General features: G+C 35.9%; 2 protein-coding genes across 2 annotated transcripts; one reads left to right on the top strand and one right to left on the bottom strand.

The window, feature by feature from the left end:
* Positions 1 to 10,095: 10,095 nt before the first annotated feature.
* On the bottom strand, positions 10,096 to 10,948 carry LOC131060293 (dirigent protein 23-like). The gene has a single exon (XM_057993466.2). The coding sequence runs from the start codon at positions 10,862 to 10,864 to the stop codon at positions 10,313 to 10,315; it is 552 nt and encodes a 183-aa protein (XP_057849449.2). The 5' UTR covers positions 10,865 to 10,948; the 3' UTR covers positions 10,096 to 10,312.
* Positions 10,949 to 24,321: 13,373 nt separating this feature from the next.
* LOC131060292 (dirigent protein 23) lies at positions 24,322 to 25,107 on the top strand. The gene has a single exon (XM_057993465.2). It carries the CDS (start codon positions 24,323 to 24,325, stop codon positions 24,860 to 24,862), a length of 540 nt encoding a protein of 179 aa, XP_057849448.1. The 5' UTR covers position 24,322; the 3' UTR covers positions 24,863 to 25,107.
* The last annotated feature ends 704 nt before the right edge of the window (positions 25,108 to 25,811 follow it).

Genomic DNA, 25,811 nt, shown 5'->3' with positions numbered 1-25,811 from the left:
AAAACAACTCAAGTTTCCAACCCATATCAACTTGTAACACAAATCAAGCTTCACACATTGAACTTGAAACAAAGTGCAAAAACAAATCATATTTTGATTAACACAACACATTGATATCTATGCATAACTTGAAATATCGCAAATCAAAACAAGTTATATCGACACTCATATTGGACAAATCAATAAAACCCATGATAGCAAAACACAACAATTTCACAAATCACCTCATCTCGCAAAATTTTTTCGGATGCGCTAAAACAGGTTGTCTACATGCTAAAATCTACCCATGCGCTAAGCTGTTTTTCCTACGCGCTACTCCATTCACCCTATGCGCTAGACTGACTCTACGCGCTAATCTTTTCCCCCCATGCGCCACCTAACCTACCCTATGCGCTAAAACCTATCCATGCGCTAACCTATACCTTGCTGGTGCTACCTATTTGACCCTATGCGCTAGGTCTACCCTACGCACTAAAACCCCTTACCCATGCGAACCCCTATGACCCCTATGCGCTAGGTCTACCCTATGCGTTACCCTGTTGACCTAACGCGCTACCCTACGTTTGGCATGCACTATTTTCACTCCCTGTGCTACCTTAGACTTTTTATGCGCTACGCTATTTTGTTTCGGATGCAGCCCTAAAATTAAACTTCATGCGCTACCTAAATTTTCGTATGCGCTAATTTGCGACTTTGACGCGCTAACACGCTAAAACCGAATTTGAAAAATAAAAAAATGACCAAAAACAACCAATTAAAAAATAAAAAAAGGGTAAAAAATGTTGACTTATTGGTGGTCCATATGCGGTAGGTCTCCGGTACCTCTGAACGCGCTCAAAACGATGCCTGGAATACGGAATAGGCATTTTGACTTCTCTCCAAATTCTCTTTCTCCAAAGTCAACAATGCACAAATGAATCAAATCAAGGCCCTTTTTCCCTTTTATAGGAGGAAAATGAAATTAGGGTTAGGAAATCGGGCATGTAATTTGCTCGTGGTCTCCCTTATACCCTACCAAATGTAAATTATCGGGAGATGAATCAATTTCAACATTTCACATAGAAAAAAATCATACATACCACACACAAATCATCAAATCCAATCAAAATTTTCAAAATATTGATTCATCTCTCGAGGGGGCATCACACATTAAATCAAATCTGGGGCACGACATGAAAAATAAGAGCGACACAAATATTCCATTTGATCATAAATCACGATAACGCATCATTTTCTTTGAAATAACATGTGCACACACGTCACTTCAAAGAGGGGCAAAATGTAGACTTATAAAAATGACCATATTCCTAAATGAATATTTTATGTTCATTTCTCTATTTAATTAAATCCAATTTAATTAAATTACCCGTATTCCTCTATTTAATTAAGTAAATTACTCAATTAAATTCACTATACCCATTTAATGAATAAATCATTTTATTCAATTAAATCCCTTCTATCCACTTTTAATTAAATTCAAATTTAATTAAATAGTTATCCTAAATTGAATAAATCTAATTTATTTAATTTCTCCAAATTACAACCAAATTGAATTAAATTAACTTTATTTCAATTAAATCCTATTATCCCTCCATCCACTTGCATTTTCCTACATCTCCCACTTGCATTCTAAAACCTATTTCTAATCCCTTTTAGACTCTTCTAATTGCTTCTAATTAGCCTAACCCATCTTCTAAACTTTGTCACATCCCTAAGCAAAGGGAAGTCACTTCTCAAACCCTTAAAGTCTTTGATAACCATTAAAGGCTTCAAGTCTTCAACCACTTAATTTTCCAAAGTCTCCCAAACCATTAATGGTTAATTCAACCCTCTTACATGGTTAGAGACTTTTTGCCTAACTTAACCTTCATCCAACCCAAGGGTCTCATCAAGCCTTTAATGCTTTGACCATGATTATCTCTTAATCATTTGCACAAGAGTTTATCCTTGGATTAACTCTTAATCCAATGGGTAATCTTAACTTAAGCTTAACCCTTACCCTCTAGATAACCATGAGGTCTTCTTAGGCATTTAATGTCTCCAACCCCTTCTCTCAACCCAACCCTATGCTGACATTTGTCACCATTTCATTGGTGCAAATTGCAAACATGGATTCCGAACTTTCAAACTCAACCCTTGATCAACTCTTTCAATCCTGACCATCCATTGCCCTATTTTTGCTATAAATAGAGCTCTCATTCCTCCATTTTAAGAATCCAAGTTTGTAGTATCATACTTATGCTCAAATACATTCAAGCTTTCATTTTATATATGCTCATCATTTAGCCTCTCTTTTAACTAGGAATTAGTCTAAATATGCATGTTTAGAATACTTTCTTTATCATTTAGCTCAATCATAGACTAATATATCATGTTAGGATAGTATTTATACTAACCTTGTCATCTTATAGTTAGTTTATTGCATTTTTAGAATCATGCATAGCTTAGGATGCATCTCATATGAAAACCAACAAAAAACATCCCTTGTTCTTGCATTTGCCATCCCTAAACCATTTTTCTCAGTGATCTGAGAGCAAAAACATTGGTTTGAGGGACCATGTAAGATAGAGAACCATGGGACCAACCTTGGGAAGCTGAGTTATACTTCATAGCTCCATAGCTTGCACCAAGAAGTCCTGTGGGTGTGTGAGCAAGGCTCCATAGAGCTCCGTTTTTCGCATTTTGAGTTCTATCGACCCACTTTTCTTGCATACAATTGTCATTATCCAAAAATCCCCACCTTGACAAAAACTTACTTGATAGTTCATAACAATTCATCACCTTTTTTACAAGCTAAGAGAGGCCAAACTTCACCTCAACTTCTCTAACACTATTGATTTTGTAAACATGTTTGCAAGATCTTTTGGTGTATGAAATTTCTCAAGAGCTATTCCACATCAATCAATAACTTGTCTTAGAAAGTGGTATTTAATTACAATATGCATGGTCCTACTATGATATGCTATATTTTTTAGCCAAAATGACAAAAAATGACTATCTTAAAATACATTCACCTTGTCCTTCACTTTTTCAAATTTATGGCTCTTTAACCAAATCATCTCTTCACATGCATGCGAGACAACCATATACACTATCTTAGTAGTGGAAAAGTCAATTGTTACTTCAACCTTTGACATTCAACAAAGAGGTCCTCTTGCAAGAGTAAAGATAACCTAAAGTAGATCTCCTTTTGCCCAAATCACTTGCAAAAGTTAAATAGAAATAAACACAAACTGAATCAACATCTATTATCCTAGGCGAATCAATAATCACTTATAATTCTTAGGTACCGAAACACCCATTTCATTGTTTTTGATTATTAAAGCAGCGTTAACTAGGGCACCGACCCTTAATGTAACCAAGACTATCAACATTACAAAAACAACAAACAAGGGTGCGGACCCTTAAAAATTATAGCCCAAAGGCAATAAAAGAAACAACAAAACATGGGTGATAGGTGAAAAAACCTATCAAACCTGCAACAACCCAAAACCTAGCTCAAAGATGGGGAGAATCATCCGAGCCAAGGAAAATTTGGGGGAGAGGGGAATGTTTTCCCTTCCACCTGCGACGAACCACGGTCCAGGCAATACTACCATTAAGTCCATCAAAAGAAGGATTGGGCGGACAGGGCCCCGTAGAGTTATAGTCAGCATCAACAACAAAATGGCAACATGTTGCTGTAGTAAAACATCAGCATGTTGCTGCAACAAAACAACATCAGGAGCATATTTGATAGGAGTGGATCGATGATGCATAATAGGAGCAGCAGTCATAGGGCCAGAGGAGGCCAAGTCAGCATCACCGAGGGGTTCAATAGGAGCTTCAACAACAATGAGAGGCACTACCTCATCTCGGGAGGAGTCATCATCCACCTAAGAGGAGTACCTAGATTTTTTATGTATCTACTGACACAACCAATTGCATGTGAAACATCTCTTGTTGTACACACCATCACATACATTAAAATTCTTACTATATTAACATATAGTATGTTAGGCATATAATCCTTTTCTTTTTTATTACTAGGACATAAACTTAAAGAAAAATCAAAATGGGAAAGTAAAGAGATATTTAATAGTTTCTATTGGAGTTGAGGAAAAATCAACTCTACAGCTCCCAAAGATCACTTGCATGCAAACTTGTCACAGAAAGAGAGAAGCAAAAAAGCTATGGAGGCCAAAATTCAAAGATCCAAAAAAGAGGAGTCATATTGATTGTGCAACAAGAATTTAATTTAATAATTATAGTTGTTATGAAAATACAAAGAGAGAATCCTTATAAAAGGATACTCGAAACCCTAAAGGTGAAAACCCTAAAGAATTATAAGATTCCTAAGTTTAGCTTAAGCATAGAGTATAATAGACTAATAATTAAATAAATAGTTATTAGTTAATAAAAGACTACTCTAACACCCCCCCTTAAGATGAACTTAGGGAGTAGCTAAAAAACAACTAAGGACTAAAAAAACATGTAAAAAATGCAGGGAAACAACAATGGGTCCCGACAACTTGTCCTGATGAGGTACCCAAGTACAATAAAATCTCTGTAAAGTAGAGAAAAAGGAGAAAACCCCATGGGAACAAAACTCCTCTCCAAGAAGAGATGAAAGCTCAAGTGAAGGACTAAGAAGCCTCCAAACAAGAGTGTTCCAGAAGATAGGAACAAAAAGAAGAGAATGAAGAACACCACTGAAGCATGAAATAGCTGCAAACATTGTCGAAGAGTAGCTGCTGATCTGAAGAACCTCCACTAAAATAGAACATGACCAGGTAGAGAAGACTGTAATCTGCATGAGTGCCCTCAAATGACACTACTCGAATCAGATGGCAAACAAAGACAAGCAACTGAACTCGAAGATACAGATGACATGAAACACCAAAGCCTGAAGAGTTGATCAATTGAACCAAGGAAGCATTAGAACGAACAAGATAAAATCTGATACTCTAACAGTTTTAAATTCTTCATACTGAATCTTATGAGAATATTCACATATTTTTGCTACAATAACCAAATCTTATCATGTTATTTGTCTCTATATAATTCTACTCCCAAAATTTGTTTTACTACACTTTAATCCTTCATATCAAACATCCTAGCCAATTGAACCTTTAACACTTGATTGACCTATCACTACTCTTTTAAACTAAAACTCTTACTAATTAGATACACTAAACACATCATCTTCAAAGCTTTTAAATCTAGAAGTAACTTATGTTTTACCAATACCTTTACCCCTTTCTCACTTATATGATGCAATTGTTTATGCCACAAATGAGTAGATTCATTTTCTTTCTTAGATACTACCATTGTTTCACTTATTTTAGTATTCCATTTTGGCTTATAAAGGCGCCCAATCTTTGTAGCCTTCATGACCACCAAAATACCCTTGGAGACTTTTAGTACTCCACCTTGACATGCTATTTTATAACCTCTAGAATGCAAAAATCCTTTATTTTTGGAGTTCTAGTACATGTCTTACCTCTATTAATGTCTTTACAACACCATTAAACATTTAAATCTTAATACTCTCAATCCTAATAGTCTTACAATAAACATTGTTTCCCATAAGAACAACGTTGAGAATGACAAATAACTAATCAATAAAGTGAAAGAATATACAAACACTATTTTTCAATTATTTCTAATTTTGGGTTGCTTCATTACTTTATTAGAGTGGAAATATAGAAAGCACTTATAAAATAGTTCTCTCTCAAATGAAATACATCAAAGAAATTATCGCATGGTTTAGAATGCAAGGATATTTTTTTTTCTTGATACCAATGGAGATAAGAATTAAGTTGATGAAAGACCTAGATAAAGTAATCAATAAAATATTGATAGGGGTTCTTTGTAGGAAATTTGATTGACTTGGTTACTACTAGTTTAGACATATATTATGTTGTTGGAATTCCATCTTAATACTTAACTAATCCAAAGTAGAGAGATTTATTGGTTAGTTTTGAAGGATATTCTAAGATATCTTCAAGTAACATATCAAATTAGATTAAAATATTCAAAGAATTAAAAAATAAAACTTGTTGGTTTTCTATATTTAGATAAGGCAAGTTACAAAGAATCTAGAATATATTTTGTTTACTACTTAAATCTTGGACCTATCATTGTTTCATGGAACTGTAAGTATCAACATTAGGTAATATTGTTATCCATATAAGTATATCATACAAGAAAATTATTGTAGCAACCTATAAAGCTATATGGTTAAAAGAAACATCTTGAAGATGTTCAACACTAGTAACTTGATCTTGTGATAATAAATTTGTGTTGAATATATCCAAGAATATAGTGTTCTATGCTCACACAAAATATATTTAAGTGCATCATTATTTTATTCGTTAGGATTTCTTTAATAAATAAATTGAGCTAGCTTATACACCGAACAATGAGTAGCTTGTCGATGTCTTCACCAAGCCTTTGAGTAGAGATAAATTTGTATAATTTTGAGAAGAAGTTGGCGTTGAATGTTCTTAATCCATACATAGATAGCTAATAAGTCTCTTTATTATAGGCCACAACTCCATCTTGTTATTTTTTGTGATTAAATAAAATTTATGGGGAATTGTTATAAATATTAAATCTATTAATCATAATTCCTTTTTATCTACACATAGAGGTGTGTCTCTATTTACTTTTTCTCATTTTTTTTTAAAATCCTAAATAAATAAATAAAATATAAATAGTGCTCTCCAATTTTTTTTTTTTTTGATCGATAACATATAGTAATATATTGCTTTGAAAGAGAAGTATTACAATTGAGGGGCAGAAAGACAATTTGCAAAACCAAGGGGTCACGCCCCTACTACAAAAAACCCAAGCATCAACCTACTAAGACCCATAGTCTCAAAAAGGGTCGCTTACGAATACAAAAAGGACCACACCACTAACCCCAGCTAGCCCAGCCTAACTACGAAACCATCCCAAAGCTTCCTCTCTTGAGAAATTGGGAAGACCCCTACTGGAACTAGCCACCTGCTGCTCACTCCCACCACCTGGCATCGTTCCAGGCCTTCCTCCACACAACGACCCACACTCCACCACCTTCTTTAGCTTCTTTGGGAGCTGATGCCAAACCAGAGGCCTCCCATTCTCGTCCAGGGGGGCCTCAGACCAGATGGGAGTCACCTTCCCGCGGATGTTGAAACGCTTAGTCGGCCCCAACTGGCGAACAAAGTTCACAATCTTCGCCCAACCATTTCTTGCATCCTCCACCTGCGACGCGACTGGCCGAGAAGAAGACCAAACTACAAAAGGCTGCAACTCCCCAACATCCACACCAATCCTCCTACTTGGGCCCTCCACCATCCTCAACCCCACACCAATGTCAGAACGGGCCACCACATCCTGCAAGCCTCCTGACCATTTGGGTCATAAAACCAGTGAAGAGATCCGCTGCACTTCCTCCTTCGACTTCCCCACCTACAAGGCCAAAGCAGTAAACATAGACGAGATGTCAAGATTTGTTCTGGGTCGCCAGTCCTGAGAAAGAAATTCCTCTCCCAACAGAAGCCTAATTTCCCTCCAGAAGACATCTCCGTCCACTTTGAAAACGTTCGAAAGCCTGATGTTCGAAATCGGCCCTCGAAAAGCAAGCAATTGTCTGTCCGACTCCACCGAAAAATTCGCCTCCATTCTATCTCTCCGCTACACATAAAACAACCCTGAGCACTCCTTCAAAAACCAAGCTTTCCCACAAAATGCCAGGAATCAACACACAAGGGACTTAAAGGCCGCCTCCATCTCTTGTCATGAAAGCTTCACATGCTTCACATTAATCCCAACATCATCGCTAGACACTCCCTCCGCACACCTCCATCATCAACCAACACTTCAAGGCCACTTGGAACAAGATTGAAGGACACACACCACGAGGGACTTGAATTCCCATAGTGCTAAGGTTGTGAGTGGTCACAACAATTTGAACTTGGGTTCACTTTTCCAAAGCCATCAACTCGAATCTTACTCAAGAAGACTACAATCTCTAAAGTCCTCAAACATGCTAAACAAATTTTCCAAGGAACCATTTGCTCCCACATTAGAAAGTTTGTCAGCTTCCAAATTAGCCTCCCTCAGGACATGGGTAATTTTAAAATCTTCAAAATTGTTTAGCAACAATTGCATCCTACGCACCTGCTTATCTAGAAACCACGCTTCCAATCACCCTCGTGCAATCCCATTCACCACTACCTGAGAATCACCTTCTAAATGAAGTTTCTTGACTCCCAACTTCCCAGCAATAAGGATAGCTTCCACTGCAGCTTGACATTTGGCAACATTGTTCGATCCATCCACCAATCGCTTGGCCGCAATGGCCAAAATGTTTCCTTGATTATCACGAGCAATCACCCCAACACCCAAGGGCCCTGGATTGCCCCTCGATGCTCCATCAAAATTAATCTTAATCTAGCCCTTCTCAAGTGGAGTCCACTCCGGGGTAGGATTGCCCTTACTCTGAAGATTAGCCCTCAGTAGCCCATTAACAGGCCTGAGTGCTCTCCAATATTAACATTTACAATAAATAACAAGAAAATGCTTAATCTCGCCCTACTTAGATATGGTTAAATGAACATGCACATAATTATCTCCTACGCTTTCCCCACATTTAAATTTCTTTTCTTAATCTATTTACAAGTGAAGAACCATAATTTGTTTGAAGTAGTGAATAAGAAGATGAATTGGGGTTGGAATGGCATGCACATAAACTATATAGGTTTTGATAAATAAAGTGGAGGAGGCTAGGGGAGAATTGAGTATTGGTATTATTTGTGCTCTAGATGCCAAGATAAAGGAAAAAAAGGAGGAAATGCACTTTCAATTCTACCCAGAACAAGAAGTAATCGTCACAAGGATACATTCTTGATAAAAAGGTGAGGAAAATGTAGAGGTAGTATGCACATTTAAACCCATAACTTTGACTTGTCTAGGTGCCTAACATCACATTTATATGGAGCACAAGACTATATGTATAGTAGATACTAAGTTGAATTTTATTAGTTTGTGTGAAATTTTTTCTTTTATGTGATATATTTCCTTAAAAAATTTTAATTTTTTTTTTTACAAAAATATCTAAATATAATCATATGACTATCAAAGGATATAATAGATGTCATATTATCAGGGATTTTGTATAGGTTCTCTATCTTATATACAATCCCCAAAAAATTAATGAATCATATTGATCCTTCCAAATTCACGCGACCACACTTATACATAAGACTATTAAAATGAAGTCACTTTCTTAAAACCATAAAACTATACACGAAGAAATAAAAGAAAACATCTTGAATAGAAAGAAAAGATTGATTTTGTGTTACATCCATGATGACTTGCATTGTACATTGTATTTCCATTAAAATTGTGTGAGCATTTACAATCCACAAATCTTAAAGTCCAATACTTAGAAAACAACAATTGGCATGATAAACATAGATTTTGTCAATATCTCACATTCACAATAGTGTCACAAGTATGATGTCACATTGATCTTTGTATATCCTTTACCTTTAGATAACAACAATATACATTCATGCAGGATATTCAATACACGATCCTTAATAGAAAAGAAGAGGATCATCTATGTGCCATACTAGTAGTAAATATCTAAAACTTTTCCTTTATATGTGCCATACTAGTAGTAAATATCTAAAACCTTTCCTTGATCTTTGTATATCCTTTACCTTTAGATAACAACAATATACATTCATGCAGGATATTCAATACACGATCCTTAATAGAAAAGAAGAGGATCATCTATGTGCCATACTAGTAGTAAATATCTAAAACTTTTCCTTTATATGTGCCATACTAGTAGTAAATATCTAAAACCTTTCCTTTATATGAAATTGACACTCCTCACTATATGCAAAAATATATAATTAAATCATTATATAATTTATATAAATTTTTCTACATCACTTTTTTTAAAGCTTTAAACACTTTTGACCCAAAGCTATGAATCAGTGAGTTCAGAAAAAAAGAATGCCATCTCTAATATAAACATTCAATAAATAATACTCCAATAGCATTTGGATCTTGACAACAAGAACAACAGCACCACATCTTAACCATGACACCAGATCAATATGAACTTTTGTACATCAAATTTAAAATGACTACTTTCCTACAAAATTTATAACTTACTTTTATTCATATATTTCAAATATAATCAATTAATCAATCTTATATACCTTATAAACCTTATCAACATACCCAGTATCTAATATGCAACTTCTAGTGATATCCAAATGTACCCATACAGCACTTTGGAGAATGCATTACTCAGGATAACTTAATACTAGTGATGATGTACAGTAACATTGTAATGGACGACTGCATTGCGAGATTTAATATCGAAGGAATGAGTGTGGGCAAGACAAAATCCTCGAGCCAGCCTGAATTTTCCGCTTCCTCCCACAATCGCCATCTCTCTAACCTCGCTAAACACAGCATTGTTACCCACCATGGCGATCGTACTGCCGTTGAATTCTCCGTCCTGAAAAACATAGGTGACCGCCATTAACAGGTGAACTTCCTCTTGGCCTGCGGAGGCGTACAATCCCTGAGCTCTGCCCACCAATTTGGAAGTGGGCTCAGGCCCTTCGGTGATGGGATCGTCCATCACAAATAGTGATCCAAATGAAGTGGCCGAAGTTTTGGTGGATGGAGCAGACGCCACCTCCACGGCAGTCACGCTCTTTCCTGAAACTCTGTCATGGAAATAGAATTCCAGATTGCTTACTTTCTCCTTTCTTCCTTTCAACTTGGCTGCCCCCTCAGTCGCTTGCAGAGCACAGATGAGGATTGTGACGGCCACTGCAAATTCCCCGAATTGTCGGTGGATCCCCATTATCTCCCAAATGCTGTGACGAAGAAAGATCGGGTATTCTTTTAACAAGTAAATGAGCCCTGCTACTCCCTGCACTGAAATACTTGAAGTTGGAGATGCATTAAATGAAGGCGCACCGCCCTTGGGTGGGTCCCTGTTTTAAGTGGCGACACATTTATTAGTTTTTAACGGTCCTGTAATCATGTTTTCCTCTTTTCTCTCTTTTTCAAATGCATTTTCTTTTAGGTTGTTTGATCTGGTGGATGTTATTAAAATGTTCGTTCATTCATTTCTCATTTTTATTTTTGACATTTATCTTGGATGCTCTTAGTCAATTTAAAAAAATAGATGTGTTATCCTAACACAAATTAGGTCTAATCTCAAGATTTCAACTAAAAATTAAAGACGATCTTAACGAAAAATCTTTACAAGATACTGTGATGAGTTTAGAATTAGTGAGTAGATCCTATATGATGATTTCTATTGGCTTCTTTCTTCCCATCCTAAGGTGGAGGAAGGCACTATGAAGGAAGTGAATAAAGAAATGAGAAATGAGAGCATATTTGTGTTGGCATATTAGGAGGTGAAAATGATGGATTGTCTTATCTCATCAATATGGGAGACAATGAGGTTATATCTATCTATTTGTTATGATTCAATGGATGTGGTAGAAGATGACTTTCTCCTTGATGAAACTTTAATGAGAAAATGAAATTAGGTAATTTATCATCCCTATGCAATGTGAGGATGAGAAGCAAAACCTAAACTCAATTAAACTTATATGATTGCATTTAAGTACTATTGTGGTAAAATGCAACCAAGTTTTAATAAACTATCAAAATTCCTGTAAGAATATTCTTTCCCTTGCACCCCCCCCCCCTTTCTCTCTCTCTCTCTCTCTCTCTCTCTCTCTCTCTCTCTCTCTCTCTCTCTCTCTCTCTCTCACTCACACACACACACACACACACACACACACACACACACACACACACACACACACACACACACACACACACACACACACACACACACACACATGCACACAAATTCACTCACACACATTTATATTTTTAAAGGCATGCACAACTTACATTCCACATATATACACAGTGGAGCTCTCCCCATTGTTGAATTTAACGTCCACAATCTAGGTTGTTTGAGTCAAATTGTTTGTAAAGATGACATTTGAGGTCCACAAGAATTGAAATTTGCAATCTATATGGTCAAAAATATTGATTTTGCATAGATCCTTTGAATGAAAATTTAAAGTTATGTCACACTTTTCTAAAGGAAATGACCAACAGGTCGATCCAACTTTATAACTTGGATCACTAGAAAGTGACATATATGGTTTGACTCTATTCACTAATGCATCATATATTCTCAAATTTTAAATAAATATTAATATTTTTTGTTAACAAGACAATTAACCTTACACTTTGACATTAATGATTTACTTTTAGTAAAACTAAAATATAAGCAATAATTAAAATATAAACTTTTTCCTTGCATGGGGTTTTGTCCTTCCCATTCATCATTAAGATTATTGTTTTTTAATATTTGTGGGGAGGAGTTTTTTCCCACTAGGTTTTCTCCTTCTCTTTGTTTGTGTGAGTTTGCATTTGTACATGGGTACCTAACATGGTCTAGTACTTAGGGCTGATCATCATCTTTGGATCATTTGAATTTGTGTCATTTTCCCTAAGTTTCACATAGGGGCTTGTTGGTGTAAATAAGATGTTTTACCTAACTAGTTCACCTAGTAGGTCCTATTCACATGTTAAGTTTACTTAGGTCCTAGTAGTCTTTCTAGAAGTTTTAATTGTCATAAGATGTTATCTTACATTTTTTCATTTACTTCTTCTATCCTAGGTCATTTAATATTTTTTCTTTCATGTCATCTAGGATTAATGTGCATGTCATGATCTTGTCTAATCCCATGTCTCCTTGGCTATATAACCAAGGGGTTTCCTTGGTTATAAACGAAAAGAACTTCATGAGAAAATGCAAAATGATAATGATGAAAATGAAACTCTTAATGAACTTGTGAACAAGTTGAGACAAGAAAACAGTACTATGAAGAATGAAATGCAAGATATGACTATGAGGTTTTGTAAAGACATTGAAGATAGAAAGACGAATGAAGATGACTTGACTAGGAGACTCAATGATGCTGGAAATGAAAATCTAAGACTCAGTCATGAAAATGATATGTTGAAGATAGATCTGATTCACATGCAACATGATAAAACTAAACCTATGAGACAAAAGGGAATTATGGAAAATGAGTTGGCTACTGCAAATCAACACAAAGAGAAATTCAAGAAAATTTCAGAAGAACTTGATGATATGTTGAAAAGTCAGAAACCAAATGGAGATACTAATGGACTTGGATTTGAAGTTGGAGAAAGTTCCGGTACTGCAAACAATCATGATCACAGTAAACCAATAAGACAACCTAATGATTACAAGTTTAATGGCAAATGTTTCAATTGCAACAAATATGGTCATAAAGAAAATCAATGTAGATTTAGAAATAATCAGAACATTAATGCACCCACTGGTCAATGTTCGAAATGCAACAAAGTTGGTCATAATTCAGAAAACTGCAGAATGAATGTGAAATGTTATGTTTGTGGAAGATATGGACACTTATCTAATCAATGAAGAACACAAACCGTTATAGGATATGGAAAAGTTATTCAGAGGAATAATGTGACTTGCTATGCTTGTAACAAGATTGGACATATTGCAAAATTCTGTAGAAGTAAGACTTCACCGACAAATAATAAAGGATCCAATTTGAAAGGCAAAGAAAAGGTAGATGAGGTAAAGCAATAATTTTCAAATAATGGATTAGGAAGACGGATCAGAATATTGATGAGACTGTTTATTCACTGGTAGAACAGAGTAACCCTCCACCGGCAGGAGATTCTTCATCCAACTGAGAAGTAGCCCTTTGGGGGTATTGTAGAAAATTGAATGTCATATAGATTACCCTCGATCGATGGTGAGAAGATAGATTTCTTCTTTACCAACATATGTGTTAAGTTTTCACTTAACTGACGAGCATTTAATGCTGTTGTTGAGAGAAAAGTCATTATAAATAATCAGATTTCCCTCATTTTTGATTCACCGAGCATTCAAATTAGTAGTGAGCATGAAAAAGAGCTAAGGCATTCAAGGTGAAGGTGTGAAGCGATTTATTTCAAGCATTCAGATGTTGTCAGGCAGCTAAAGGTATTTTTCAAATGGCTTCTTCTTCTGCTCCCAAATTTATTGCGAACCCTACTATCCTGGAAAACGTAAAACGCCATAGGCCCGTGTTTAAGATAATTCCCGAAGTAGCTAAGCAAGATGATTCCATAGGTGCATTTTCAAAAATTCCTAAAGGTGTAGCTTATGCTAAAGAACCTAGGATTTATATTCATTGCAACATTGAAGAATTAGGTTCTGAGGAATTGTTGAAAATGTTTAGAACGGTAATTTGTGATGAAAATGACACTGTTAAACCTGAACACAAGATTGTGGAGACTTTAGGTTTTGTTGAGATATTGAATATCCTTGAATTTTCGAAAGAAGTAGTGAGAATTATCCTAAGTAGAGCACATGGATAATTTCTATGGTTGGATTATGTCTGCAAATTTACTCGGCAAGCAATTAGGGTAGTAACTGGTTTGCCCTCAACCGACAGTAGACCAGACAAAACAAAGAAAGTTCCTAACAACAAATTAATGACCCCAACTGGAGCAACATTAGAAAGTAGATCACTAAGAGCGAATGACATCAAAGACATCAATGTGAGATTCATACGTATGATCTTGGTTACAAGACTACACATGCAAACAAACTTTATTAAGTTTCTAGTCTTTGCATTAATAGTGCTTATGAAATGGTCAACAACAATGCAATGATTGATGTGTGTGAATGGCCGAAAGATGAACTCATTGATAATTTGAAAAAGATTAAAGGAGATAAGAAAGGGACATTTCTCTTTGGTAATCTTTTAGTATGCTTAATGCTGTATTTCACTAGGGAAATTCCCGGTATAGGACCAAAAGACTTTAGATATGACATATCGGTAGGAAAACAATTACAAGAAGCTTTTATCGACATGGGAACTACAAAAGACAACAATATAACTGAATACTTTAAAGCTTTTCAAGCTAAAATGAAAACTAGAGAAAGACTACCGCAGAGTGTAGTGGACAAATATGACAAAGAAATCAGTTTTGTCATAAAAAAGGATGAGACACAGATGGAAGCTGTACTTCCTAGGACTGTATGGGTAACTGAAATGGGCTATGAGGTAGATCTCAACATTATTGAGACATATGCAAAAGCTTTGTTAGATGCACCAAGAGAACCAACCTAACAAGTTTTCGGTAGTGCTGAAACTATTGAGAGTGGTGTGAAAAAAATGAAGCAAAGGAAGAAAAGAGAAAACTATAGTAGGGATGCATCACAGAAGGTACAAGAAATTAAAGAAAATTTTATGAACTTTACTAGGATAACGGCTAGTGAGCTGGAAGGATTGCAACTAGAGGCACATATTTCACCGGTTGGCACATCTTCTGACTATGAGATACCAACTGAATTCAAAAGAGTTGAGAGGAAGAAAAAACCTTCACCGATACCCTCTCCTTCACCCAAAAGAACAAGGACTTTAAGGAAGAAACAACAGGCATTAAGACAACCGGCTAAGAAACTAACTCCCAAGAAGAAACAAAAACCGGTCATACCCTCATTAGATAATTTACTAAATGAAATAACTGATGATGGTAATTTGGCTAATGTGAGTAAATTGTATAACACATTCAAAGATTCAGACAAGGAAAGCATTGAGAACAGTATAATTTTACATCTGGATATATACAAAAGGGTTTTAATTGAAGTAGTGGATGATTTACCTAATGAACTATGTAGAAGATTAGATGCAAAAAGGATTGCAGTGATGGAAACTAAAAGTTGAAAAAATTCTAGCTGTACATCCGGTTAACTCAAAAGAGGAAATTGATGATCTAATTTGTGAGGCTAACAGATCCGTTTTTTCTAGTGGTCACCAACAGGTAATTTTGATGGCAGGTAGAGTAAATGAGATTGCAGAGGAGACTGTTGATAAATGGGATATATTTTTTGTGGAAAAAGAAAAACAAGAGGAAATGAACCGGCCAAAGAAAATATTCAAGGTGTATAAGAAGGATAAGGACAAGGGGAAAGGTAAAATTGGTGGTATTCCAAACATCAAGATCACTGACAATTTACCGTCACCTTTGGATACTACACTGGTACATATTATTGATCCACCGATTACTCACAGTGAAGGTATCACACATGATGACACTAATCTTGAATCTGAAATACTATTCACCATGAATGTGGATACTCAGGAAGTGAATATTGTTGTGGATAAGGACACTACAGAGGTTAAGGATGATAATGTTGATAGTGGCAACATTGCTGAAAAATCGGTAGAGACTGTTGAGGTTGAGATCCCATCAGAGTAATCATTACAATCAGAGCAATCATTACAAACAAAACAACCATGGGATACTGAAGTTATAGATGTTGGCACAGAGAAACCTACTGAGTCTGAGACACCGACAATTGAGCATACAGAGAAACCTACTGAGGCAGAGGTACATATTGAAGCAGAGAAACCGACAATCACCGAGACACCTAAACAATCAGACAAACCTTTACTGGTTGAAATGCAAACTCAGATTGATCCACCGGAGGTTAACACAAGCAAAATGGTTACAAATGTTGGAAGAGCAAAGGTAATTAAGGTAATAGGTCAGACATCCAACACTTCATAAAGTGAATTCAAACCTACTAATGTAACATAGGTACTCCTGGATTCAATCAAGAAGATAACAGACTATAATGCATTGGCCTACAAGGCAATTGATGACACCATACCAAATCTTAAATTGACTGCACCAAAATGTAACATAGATCATGTAAAGGATTCTTTAGGTAAATTGGACACATTGTCCAAATTCATTGCTGACAATGTAATAACAGTTGATAAGGTGAATGAGGACACCTTCAAAGAGAAAGTTGAAAAGGAGAAGGATAAATTCTTTGAGGACACAATAAAGAAATGTACAGAACACATGAATACACTATTACTGACACTGAACACTACAATTTTGGAATACAAAGAGTTGTACAGAGAAACATGCAAACCACATCTTTTGACAAAGGACATAGAAAAGGAGACCAATAGAGTACAACAAGAAATAGATGACATAGCTGATAACATAATTGGTTCATCTGAACCTATATCAGTTATTGAGTAGGAAATAGCAGGTTTTGAGGAGAAATTGGAGAAATTTAAGAAAGAAAAGGCAATGATTAAGTCAAATGCCAGAGAACTTAAATACAAACTTGGTCCTAAGTTGGACAATCTAATCTCTCTGAGAAATGAAATCTCTAAGGCATTACTTCAAGCAGAACGATCATCGGAAGAGAACATGCAGCATCTCACTGACACAATCCAACAGACTGAGGCAACCTTGAAAAATAGCAATAGATTCATGCAGAGTCTTAATTTGGTTTTTGCAGATATATTCCAGATTGTAACCAACCGGTTACAAACTTTGAGGTGACATTTTTACACTCATTTCACTATTTTTGACAACCTTTGTCATTGATGTCAAAGGGGGAGTAGTGGAGAGAGAAAACTGATGATTCAGAAGAGATCATTTGCTCAGGGGGAGCACATATTTTTGTTAACTTTTTGGACTTTGGTTTTTGGAACATTTTTTGGATTTTTCTCATGAGTGTTGCCATCAATGCCAAAGGGGGAGATTGTTGGCATTCCACACTCTTATGAGAATAGTTGATATTGTTATTGATGGCAACCAATTGGTATTCATCTGGTAAGCCACCGACAGTTACCGACATCGACAATAGACATCTACATACAACGGCAGGCACTTCACCGACAGCGGCAACAATGCATATCGACACCCCAGCCAACAGGGAATTAACTTTTGTTTATTGTATTTAAATGTAATTATCTTTTGTAAAAGCTGACATGGCATATTGTAAAAGACTCATATATATGTATGAGATCTTATAGGTCATTTTAGGTAACTAAGGATGTATGGAAGTGTGAAAATCTTGTATAAGGTGATATAGTTGACATCGAAGGTTTTGGTAATGGAATGAGGTTAAACCGATACTGAACCTAGCATAGTTGATGCTGATTTGAAGCAGTACATTGTATTGGATTTCATAATCCACTTTTGTAGTCAGTGTAGCTCTTATTGAGTAGTGTGCTCTAGGCAGTTGGCCTTCCTGCATGTGCAGACCCCTCATTGTAAGTAATATTTATTCATTGGCCAGTGAGTGAATATTGTGGGTCACAAATCCCACTGAGGTTTTTCCCACACCAGGTTTTCTCATTAAATATTTTGTGTTATGGTGCGTTCTCTATGCTGTCTCTGTTATTCTTATTTGTTGGATTAGTTCTTATTTACCGGTACACTGTTTTGGGATGCAAAATTCTTAATAAGTTTAAATATTTTGCTAACCGATTAGATACTAATTCACTCCCCCCCTCTCAGTATCTTTGGGACTATCAATAATCCTAACAAATTATTCTAGAGGGATTTTAGAATAGATACCCTACAATGCCTATACTATTGTCTAGAATGTGCACTATAGTTTGGTTTTTGTGCTTTCATTTAAAAAACAAATAAACAAATAAATATCAATTTCCTATATGGAACCAAGAATGTCCTAAACATAGGCCATACAGTACATAAAACAAAGTTTGGGAATGCTTTAAAATAAGAAAAAAAATAAAAACACATAATATATAGATCTACGAGGACATCAAAATAGAACACAAAAGACAGACAATAAGAGGAGCACATATAATCAGAGATAAGGTATGTTATGCCTACATTGCGAGATTTATCTTCAATTGTACATTTAACTAGGACAAGAAAAAAATTTATTACTTGGGATCTTTCTAAAGTGATCAAACCCATAGTTTGGTTAAGATTTCAACCTCTATGAGAAATTGAATGGAATGGGGATATGTTTTGTATATATTTTCTTACCCTATGTGTGTGTGTGTGTGTGTCCATTAGTATTCCTATTCACATAGAGGAGAGCTATGAGACCTATTCACATAGAGGAGAGCTATGAGATGTAAGCTCAAGAGACACCGTTAAAGGAATACAACATAGAAATAAGAAAGAAGGAAAAAAAGAAAATCAATGCAAGAGAATTGAGACACATGGTTTGTAGAAAGATTCAAAATAAAAATGTAAGATGATAAAAAAATCAAGAGCTATTGTAGAATGATGAAATGATGAAGAGTTATATAAAATATTAGAGGAGGAGAATATTTTTATCTCAAATTCAGATTCAAAATATGTGAAGCAAAGATAAATCTCTAGTCAAAATATCAATCATTTATTTTTTAAAAATGAATTAGAAAATGACTATCGAAGGTGTAAAAAAATAGGCTTAGTGTTGATTACCAATATGATGCATTAGAAACATGTCTATGTCAACTACAATTCATATGATTATATGGTTGGGGGAAATTAATGTACTTGTTGTAATATCAAAAATCACACCTTGTACAATTTAGCGCAAAAAATGGTGCCTTCCTCCACATCATTAGAGGGAGTGTACCACCACTTTTATTTTTTTGCCCACCTAGATCACTTTGTCAGCTCCAGACTAGAATCTTAACAACTTCGTTGAGTTGTCATCCCCTGGACACTAGCGTGGTGCAGATACATTCGTGCAATGCGCCAGCATCCCGTGAATTTGACAATCTGTAGGTGGTCGTTTGAGCGTTATGCCTGCACTTGGAAGGAATCGTAACACCTCTACATTCACCCACTGACGTCAATTTTGTTGGAATTATTATCATTAATATCAATAAGAGTTGCAGGGATGTCAAGAGGTTGCAGAGATGCAGGGGTGTGCATAACACAAAAATAGGTAATGCAATTTCAGATTCGTTGATTCATGGCAGTTCAACTAGAATGGCGATTTGACTTGACGATCTCTGTCACTTATCAAAGTATCGTTCTTAGTTGGAAAGGATGAGTTGGATTTGAGTGGTCCCCATCTATCAAGGTGTTCACATATATGTATGTATGTGCTGGCGGCTCAGTGATTTTCTCAAGCTGTGCTGTGTTTATGTGGGACCCGTTGTGTTTGTGCTGGCATCTCGCTACCCTGTGACAAGTTGGAAGGTAGCCAAATGAACTTGTGGGATAATGAAGTCGGAAGAAAATGGTGTATCCCTCTATCCCACACTGTAGAAGGCTAGGGTGACATGACCGTGCGGGCTAACAAATACAATGGTAAGAGGTTGCAACCCGCTATCTCGCGACATCAAAACGTTAAAAGCAATGGTTGTGTAGGGTAATACAAGGAGAGGCAAGAGATGCTTCCCACCATCCTGCAACATGATGGACGTATGAATAGTGACCATGCAATGTTAAAAGGAAAAAGGTAGGAATTGAGCTTCCTGCTATCTCGCGTGGTCAAAGTGTGAGATGCGATGGTCGTGCAGGGTAAAACAAGGAGAAGAAAGATATGTATCTCACTAGCCCACATTGCTAAGAAGAAGGAGACGATACTCATGCGAGATAAGATAGTGAAGCGAGAGAAGGTTCTCGCTATCTCATGGCATGCAGAGGGATGAAAGGAGAACCTTGCGCGGTAAATGAAGACAAAGAAAAAATGAAGTCTCTTATCCCGAATGGGTTAAGAGGTCAATCCGAATGTTGTGCGGGCTAACAAAAGGAGAAATGAGACAAGTCCTCCGCTATCTCGCGATGTCAAAGACCTTAAGTTAGAACTCTTGCGGGGCATAGAGAAATTGAATAATTGTACATCTCGCTAGCCCACATGGGTAAAAAAGGCTTGTAAATAATGATGCGGGATAACGAAAAGAAAGAACGAGGTAGCCCGATTGGATTGATAGTCCATGTGATGATTGACCATGGTTGACCAAGTGACTTGGATGTCGATTAAGAATAATTTTGACGACATCTGTGGATGCCGATAGGCACAAGGTTTTTACGTGGAGGTTGACCGACCTTGACCGAATGATTTGCACAAAGAAAATGGAGACATGTGGCTCCCTAACTTGTTGATGAGAATATCTAATACATAGAAGTTGGTGAAAAAGGATCTAAATGCGGTAGTTGTTGATCTTTTCAGGGTAGGTCGACAGTGGATAAAAAATGGATTAATGGCAATCGAGTTGCAGATGGTTGAAGGGCTTGAGGAAATTGATAGAGGCAGAATCAAATCTGTTAGACAGATTGAGTATGATAAATATAGCAACCCAGTACAAAGAACATTTAGTAAATCAGAGAAGGGCCATTTATTGTAGATGGTCGATCCAAGAAAGAAAATCCAATCTGCTATAGATCGAATCCCAGAGAGACAGATGAATTAATTGTAAATTGCAAATTTGGAGGGAAAAACATTCTTCTATGCAGAGGTAATTGTGCAGGGTAGTAAATATGAGTTGACAGAAGTAGGTTGTCGAGATTGAGATAGAAGTAAATTAAAAATTTCTCAACTAGTCGATTGTGTAGATAGAATGTAGATAGAGTGTGTTTCTACTAAGAGGAGACTGAGATATCCACAAAACCATAGAGAGTAAGAAAAAGAAGAAGAAGAAACAGAGAAGGAACCTCAGTAGGAAGAGAAATTCATTCTCAAGATATGAGATTTTAAGTGTTACAAAACTCATTTGTAACAAGGTTTTATCATGACATTGTAAACTTTGATAATTACTGTAAATCTCTAAGTGGGTACTCAGAGTAGGGGTATGTGCTCCTTTGAGTAGGTGCTCATTAAATTAGGGGTTGGTACTCCTTGGTTTGGTGCTCTAAACATTGTAAACTGTTATGCGTTGTGAGGCTGGATTGGAGTAGTAGACTCCAACAACTATTCACATTGAGGTTTTTCCCACATTGGGTTCTCCTCGTAAATATAGTGTTGTGGTTTGATTTGTGTGTGCGTGTCTTCTTAATTAATTTGTAGTCTCAGTATTAGCAGACATAGTTAAATTTTTAAAACACACCGATTCACCCCCCTCTCAGTGTCCATTTGTGTTCTTCAATTGGTATCAGAGTCCTAGATTCCCTTACTGTAAATCTTCCTCTAGCTTGGGTAGATCTTGTCTCGTGAACACAATGGCTAGAAATGAATCCTCCTCTAAAGCCCCTATACTTGATGGCACCAACTATGCTTTTGAAACAAAAGAATGGAGACTTACTTGTCCTCTTTAGGTTTTGATGTTTGGATGCTAGTGAAGAATGGTTACACTATTCATCAAGTTCCTCCTACTGACCCTGATGCAAAAAGGGAATATGAGAACAATTGCGAAAGCTAAGAATGCAATCTTGAGTAGCTTGTCTAATACAAAGTTCATGAAAGTCATGCACTGCACATCAACAAAAGTAAAATGGGACAAACTGCAAATTATATATGAAGGAGATACTAAAGTGAAAGAAGTCAAACTACAAAATATAAGAGCTCAATTTCAAAACTTGAAATTGAAGGATGAGGAGAAGATAGCTGACTATCTGCAGAGAGTGGATGAAAATATAAGTGCTATAAGAATATTTAGAGAGGATGTCTGAGATGAAGTTATTTTCAAGAAGGTTTTGAGATCATTAACCACAAGGTAGTATACAAAAGTCTTTGCTATTGAAGAAGCTAAAGATCTAAAAAATTTCTCCATGGATGAACTATTTGGCTCTCTGTAAGCTTATGAGATGAGAACAATAGGTGGATAATCATAAAAGAGAGAGCTTGGCTTCAACACCACATAGAAAAGAAAAGAATAAACAACAAATGAGGATAAAAATGACTCTGATGCTGTTGTAAAAAAAATTGTAAGGAAGCTAAAAAGAGGTTCAAAAAAGTATAAAGGTAAGTTGCCTTTCAAATGTTTCAACTGTGGCAAGATTGGACACTTTGAATCTAAGTACCCTTATGGAGAGAAGGATGAAGTTGAAAAGAAAAACATGAAGGCCATTGGCAAGGAAAGGATGATGAATACTTATAAGCCAAAAAGAAGAAATTCTAGGAGAAAGAGTAGTCTTTACATATTTGAAGATGATGCCTCTGATGAAGAAAGTATCTCTGAAGATTGGTGCAATGAAGGTGAAAAAGAAGTCAATCTCTTTATGGCACAAGGAGAACTAGATGATGAGCAAGTGCCTAGTGATGGAAAAGAAGAAGTTGAAGCTGAGGTAGATCTTGAAGGTGAACTTGTGAGTGCTCTAGAAGAACTTAGAAAGTTGAGAAAAGAATACAAAAAATATAGGTATGTTGTAGCTGAGGAATAAGATATGCTAAATAAATCTCTTGAGGAGTCAAAGAAAACTTTTTCTGATTTGAGAATTCAGTTGGAAGAAGCAAAAAGGGTGTATGAATTAACACAATCAAATTTAGAAAAGAAGGTAAAGGAGTATAAAAAATTAGAAGAAGATTTTGAGAATTTAAAGAAGGATCGGAAAAGAATAAAGATGAACTAAACATGAGGATTAAGTATGATGGCATCATTGAAGCATTAGGCAAAATAAATCATTACATAAGTATGCACTAGGCCAACTCTCAATGGTTATAATAAATCATTACATAAATATGTACTAGGCCAACTCTCAATGGTTATAATAAAATTTAAATATAAAAACTATGATTCTTAGATCAAATATATGCAACATAGGCTTGCTCATGCATGTCATGGTGATAACTTGAGATAAAGAATATATAATATGGGGATCAAGAATGAATGTATATAAGTAAAAGATTGAAAATGTGAGCATAAATGTAGATAAGGTAAAGATTAATAGATGTATAAAAATGTACTTAAGTGAGAATTTGAAAGAATAAAATAAGAAAAAGGAGTCAATCTTAACACAAAAATATGTCTCATATACTATATAATCATATGAAAAGATTTTCTTAAAAAAAATCCAAAATCAATTAAAAATTGATATAAATCTGAAAATTTTACCATGACAACCTTATATCTACACTTTTTGTGGGGTAGGTGTGCCTCATATAACTTTATAGGAAATTCTAGGTACTCATTTTTCTTGGAAAACAATCAAACTCCTAAAGCATGTTCTAGTTAGCTGTTCCATGGTTTTTCAGGCCCCATAATATTCCTTAATTTTGTTTTGGGTCAGGCACACAATAGTAGGAAAATAGTACATTATTTATATCAACACCAAACCTAGAATTTAGAGGATAGGATCCGGAAGTCTTTATTAGGTAGGTCAACTTTGCAGTGCACATCAGTTGGTACACCTAGTCCACAGTTTAATATCATTGTACAGTCCACACTATACCATCAAAACTTCAGATTTGATATAACGTAGTCAACACGAATGGCCTATCCTCGTTGTATAACAACTCCTCCAATTCCTGTCTTCAATCCCACCCCATTTCTTTGATCCAGCAATGATGATGACAAACAAGCGTTTAGCGACAGTTGCAGTAGCCGCAATGATAACAATCTTTTCCCTGCAATCTGCTCAAGCATATCCGTTGGAGGAGAAAATAAGTAACCTGCAATTCTATTTCCATGACAGAATATCAGGAAACAATGTGACGGCCGTGAACGTGGCGTCTGCTCCTACGACTAACATATCGGCAACTGGTTTTGGACTGGTATATGTGATGGACGATCCATTGACGGAAGGGCCTGAGCCCACCTCCAAATTGGTGGGCAAAGCTCAGGGTTTGTACGCCTCCGCCAGCCAAGAGGAAGTTCACCTTCTAATGGCGGTCACCTATGTTTTTCAGGACGGGGAGTTTAATGGCAGTACGCTTGCTGTGGTGGGCAACAATGCCGTGTTTAACGAGGTTAGAGAGATGGCGATTGTGGGAGGAAGTGGGAAATTCAGGCTGGCTCGAGGGTATGCTCTCGCCCAAACTCACTCCTTCGATAGCCAATCAGGCAATGCAATCGTTCATTACAATGTCACCGTACTTCATTACTGATTGTGCGCCAACACGGTTTGCCCTAATTTTTCTTCTCCTTGTTTAGAATTTTAAGTTAATAAATATTTCTATTTGACATCTCCCATTTAAGTAAGGTGGTTGTAACACCATTTGGTGGTGTATCTTCCATCATGGGATTGATACAAATAATCACACGGAGGTTCATGTTGTCTTAGTAGTTATGGAGAAAGCTTGTGAATCGGATTGAAAAAAGGTTATTTGTGAGATGGATTATATGGTTTTGGTTTCCCTATTGAATAATGGGATAATTCTTCAGTCTTCTCTTTATGTGGGTCAAATTCTTTGCCTAGCTCGAAATTTTGATTCTCTCTCTTTTATTCACATTCTTCATAAGTGGAATGTTGTTGTTGATTGTTTGGCTAAATGGGCTTGTTCTGATGATGATCATAGATGAAATGTTATAGATTTGGGATCTCTTTCTCCAATTCATAGCTCACAACTTCTTTCACTCCTTCGTCATGATTCGAGTTGATAGTTTTATATTTTTTTCTTGTCGTTTTCTTGTTCTCCCGTTCTCCTTTGAGGTTTCCTAAATGTGGTCTATAATAAACCTCCTTGGATTTTTATTCTATTGACTTTAGTGACAACTATTGTTGTTTGGAAATATTTATGTAATTATTTTAGTTTCTAGTTTAATATAATTTTATCTTTTTTGCTAAAAAAAGTAATTAATACTTCTTTTAATTACTTTTATAAAATATTAGAAATTATAGTTATTTATATTTTTTAAGATTTACATTTGATAATATCTACAATTTCTACATATTTTTTAATTGTATTTTCTTCACATTTTATTGCTTACAAACTTGTATGTAACATTATATTTGCTGAGAAATATATGATCACTCTCACATCTAAAAGATTGATCTATGATGGTGGAGTTGTAAAGTCTATGAAAAAAAAGATTTAATGTAAATAGCATAGAAAA

Source organism: Cryptomeria japonica, chromosome 1, assembly GCF_030272615.1.
Source record: "Cryptomeria japonica chromosome 1, Sugi_1.0, whole genome shotgun sequence".
Taxonomy (NCBI): domain Eukaryota; kingdom Viridiplantae; phylum Streptophyta; class Pinopsida; order Cupressales; family Cupressaceae; genus Cryptomeria; species Cryptomeria japonica.
The sequence above is the reverse complement of the archived record's forward strand: the minus strand, read 5'-3'. Positions and strand labels throughout refer to the sequence as shown.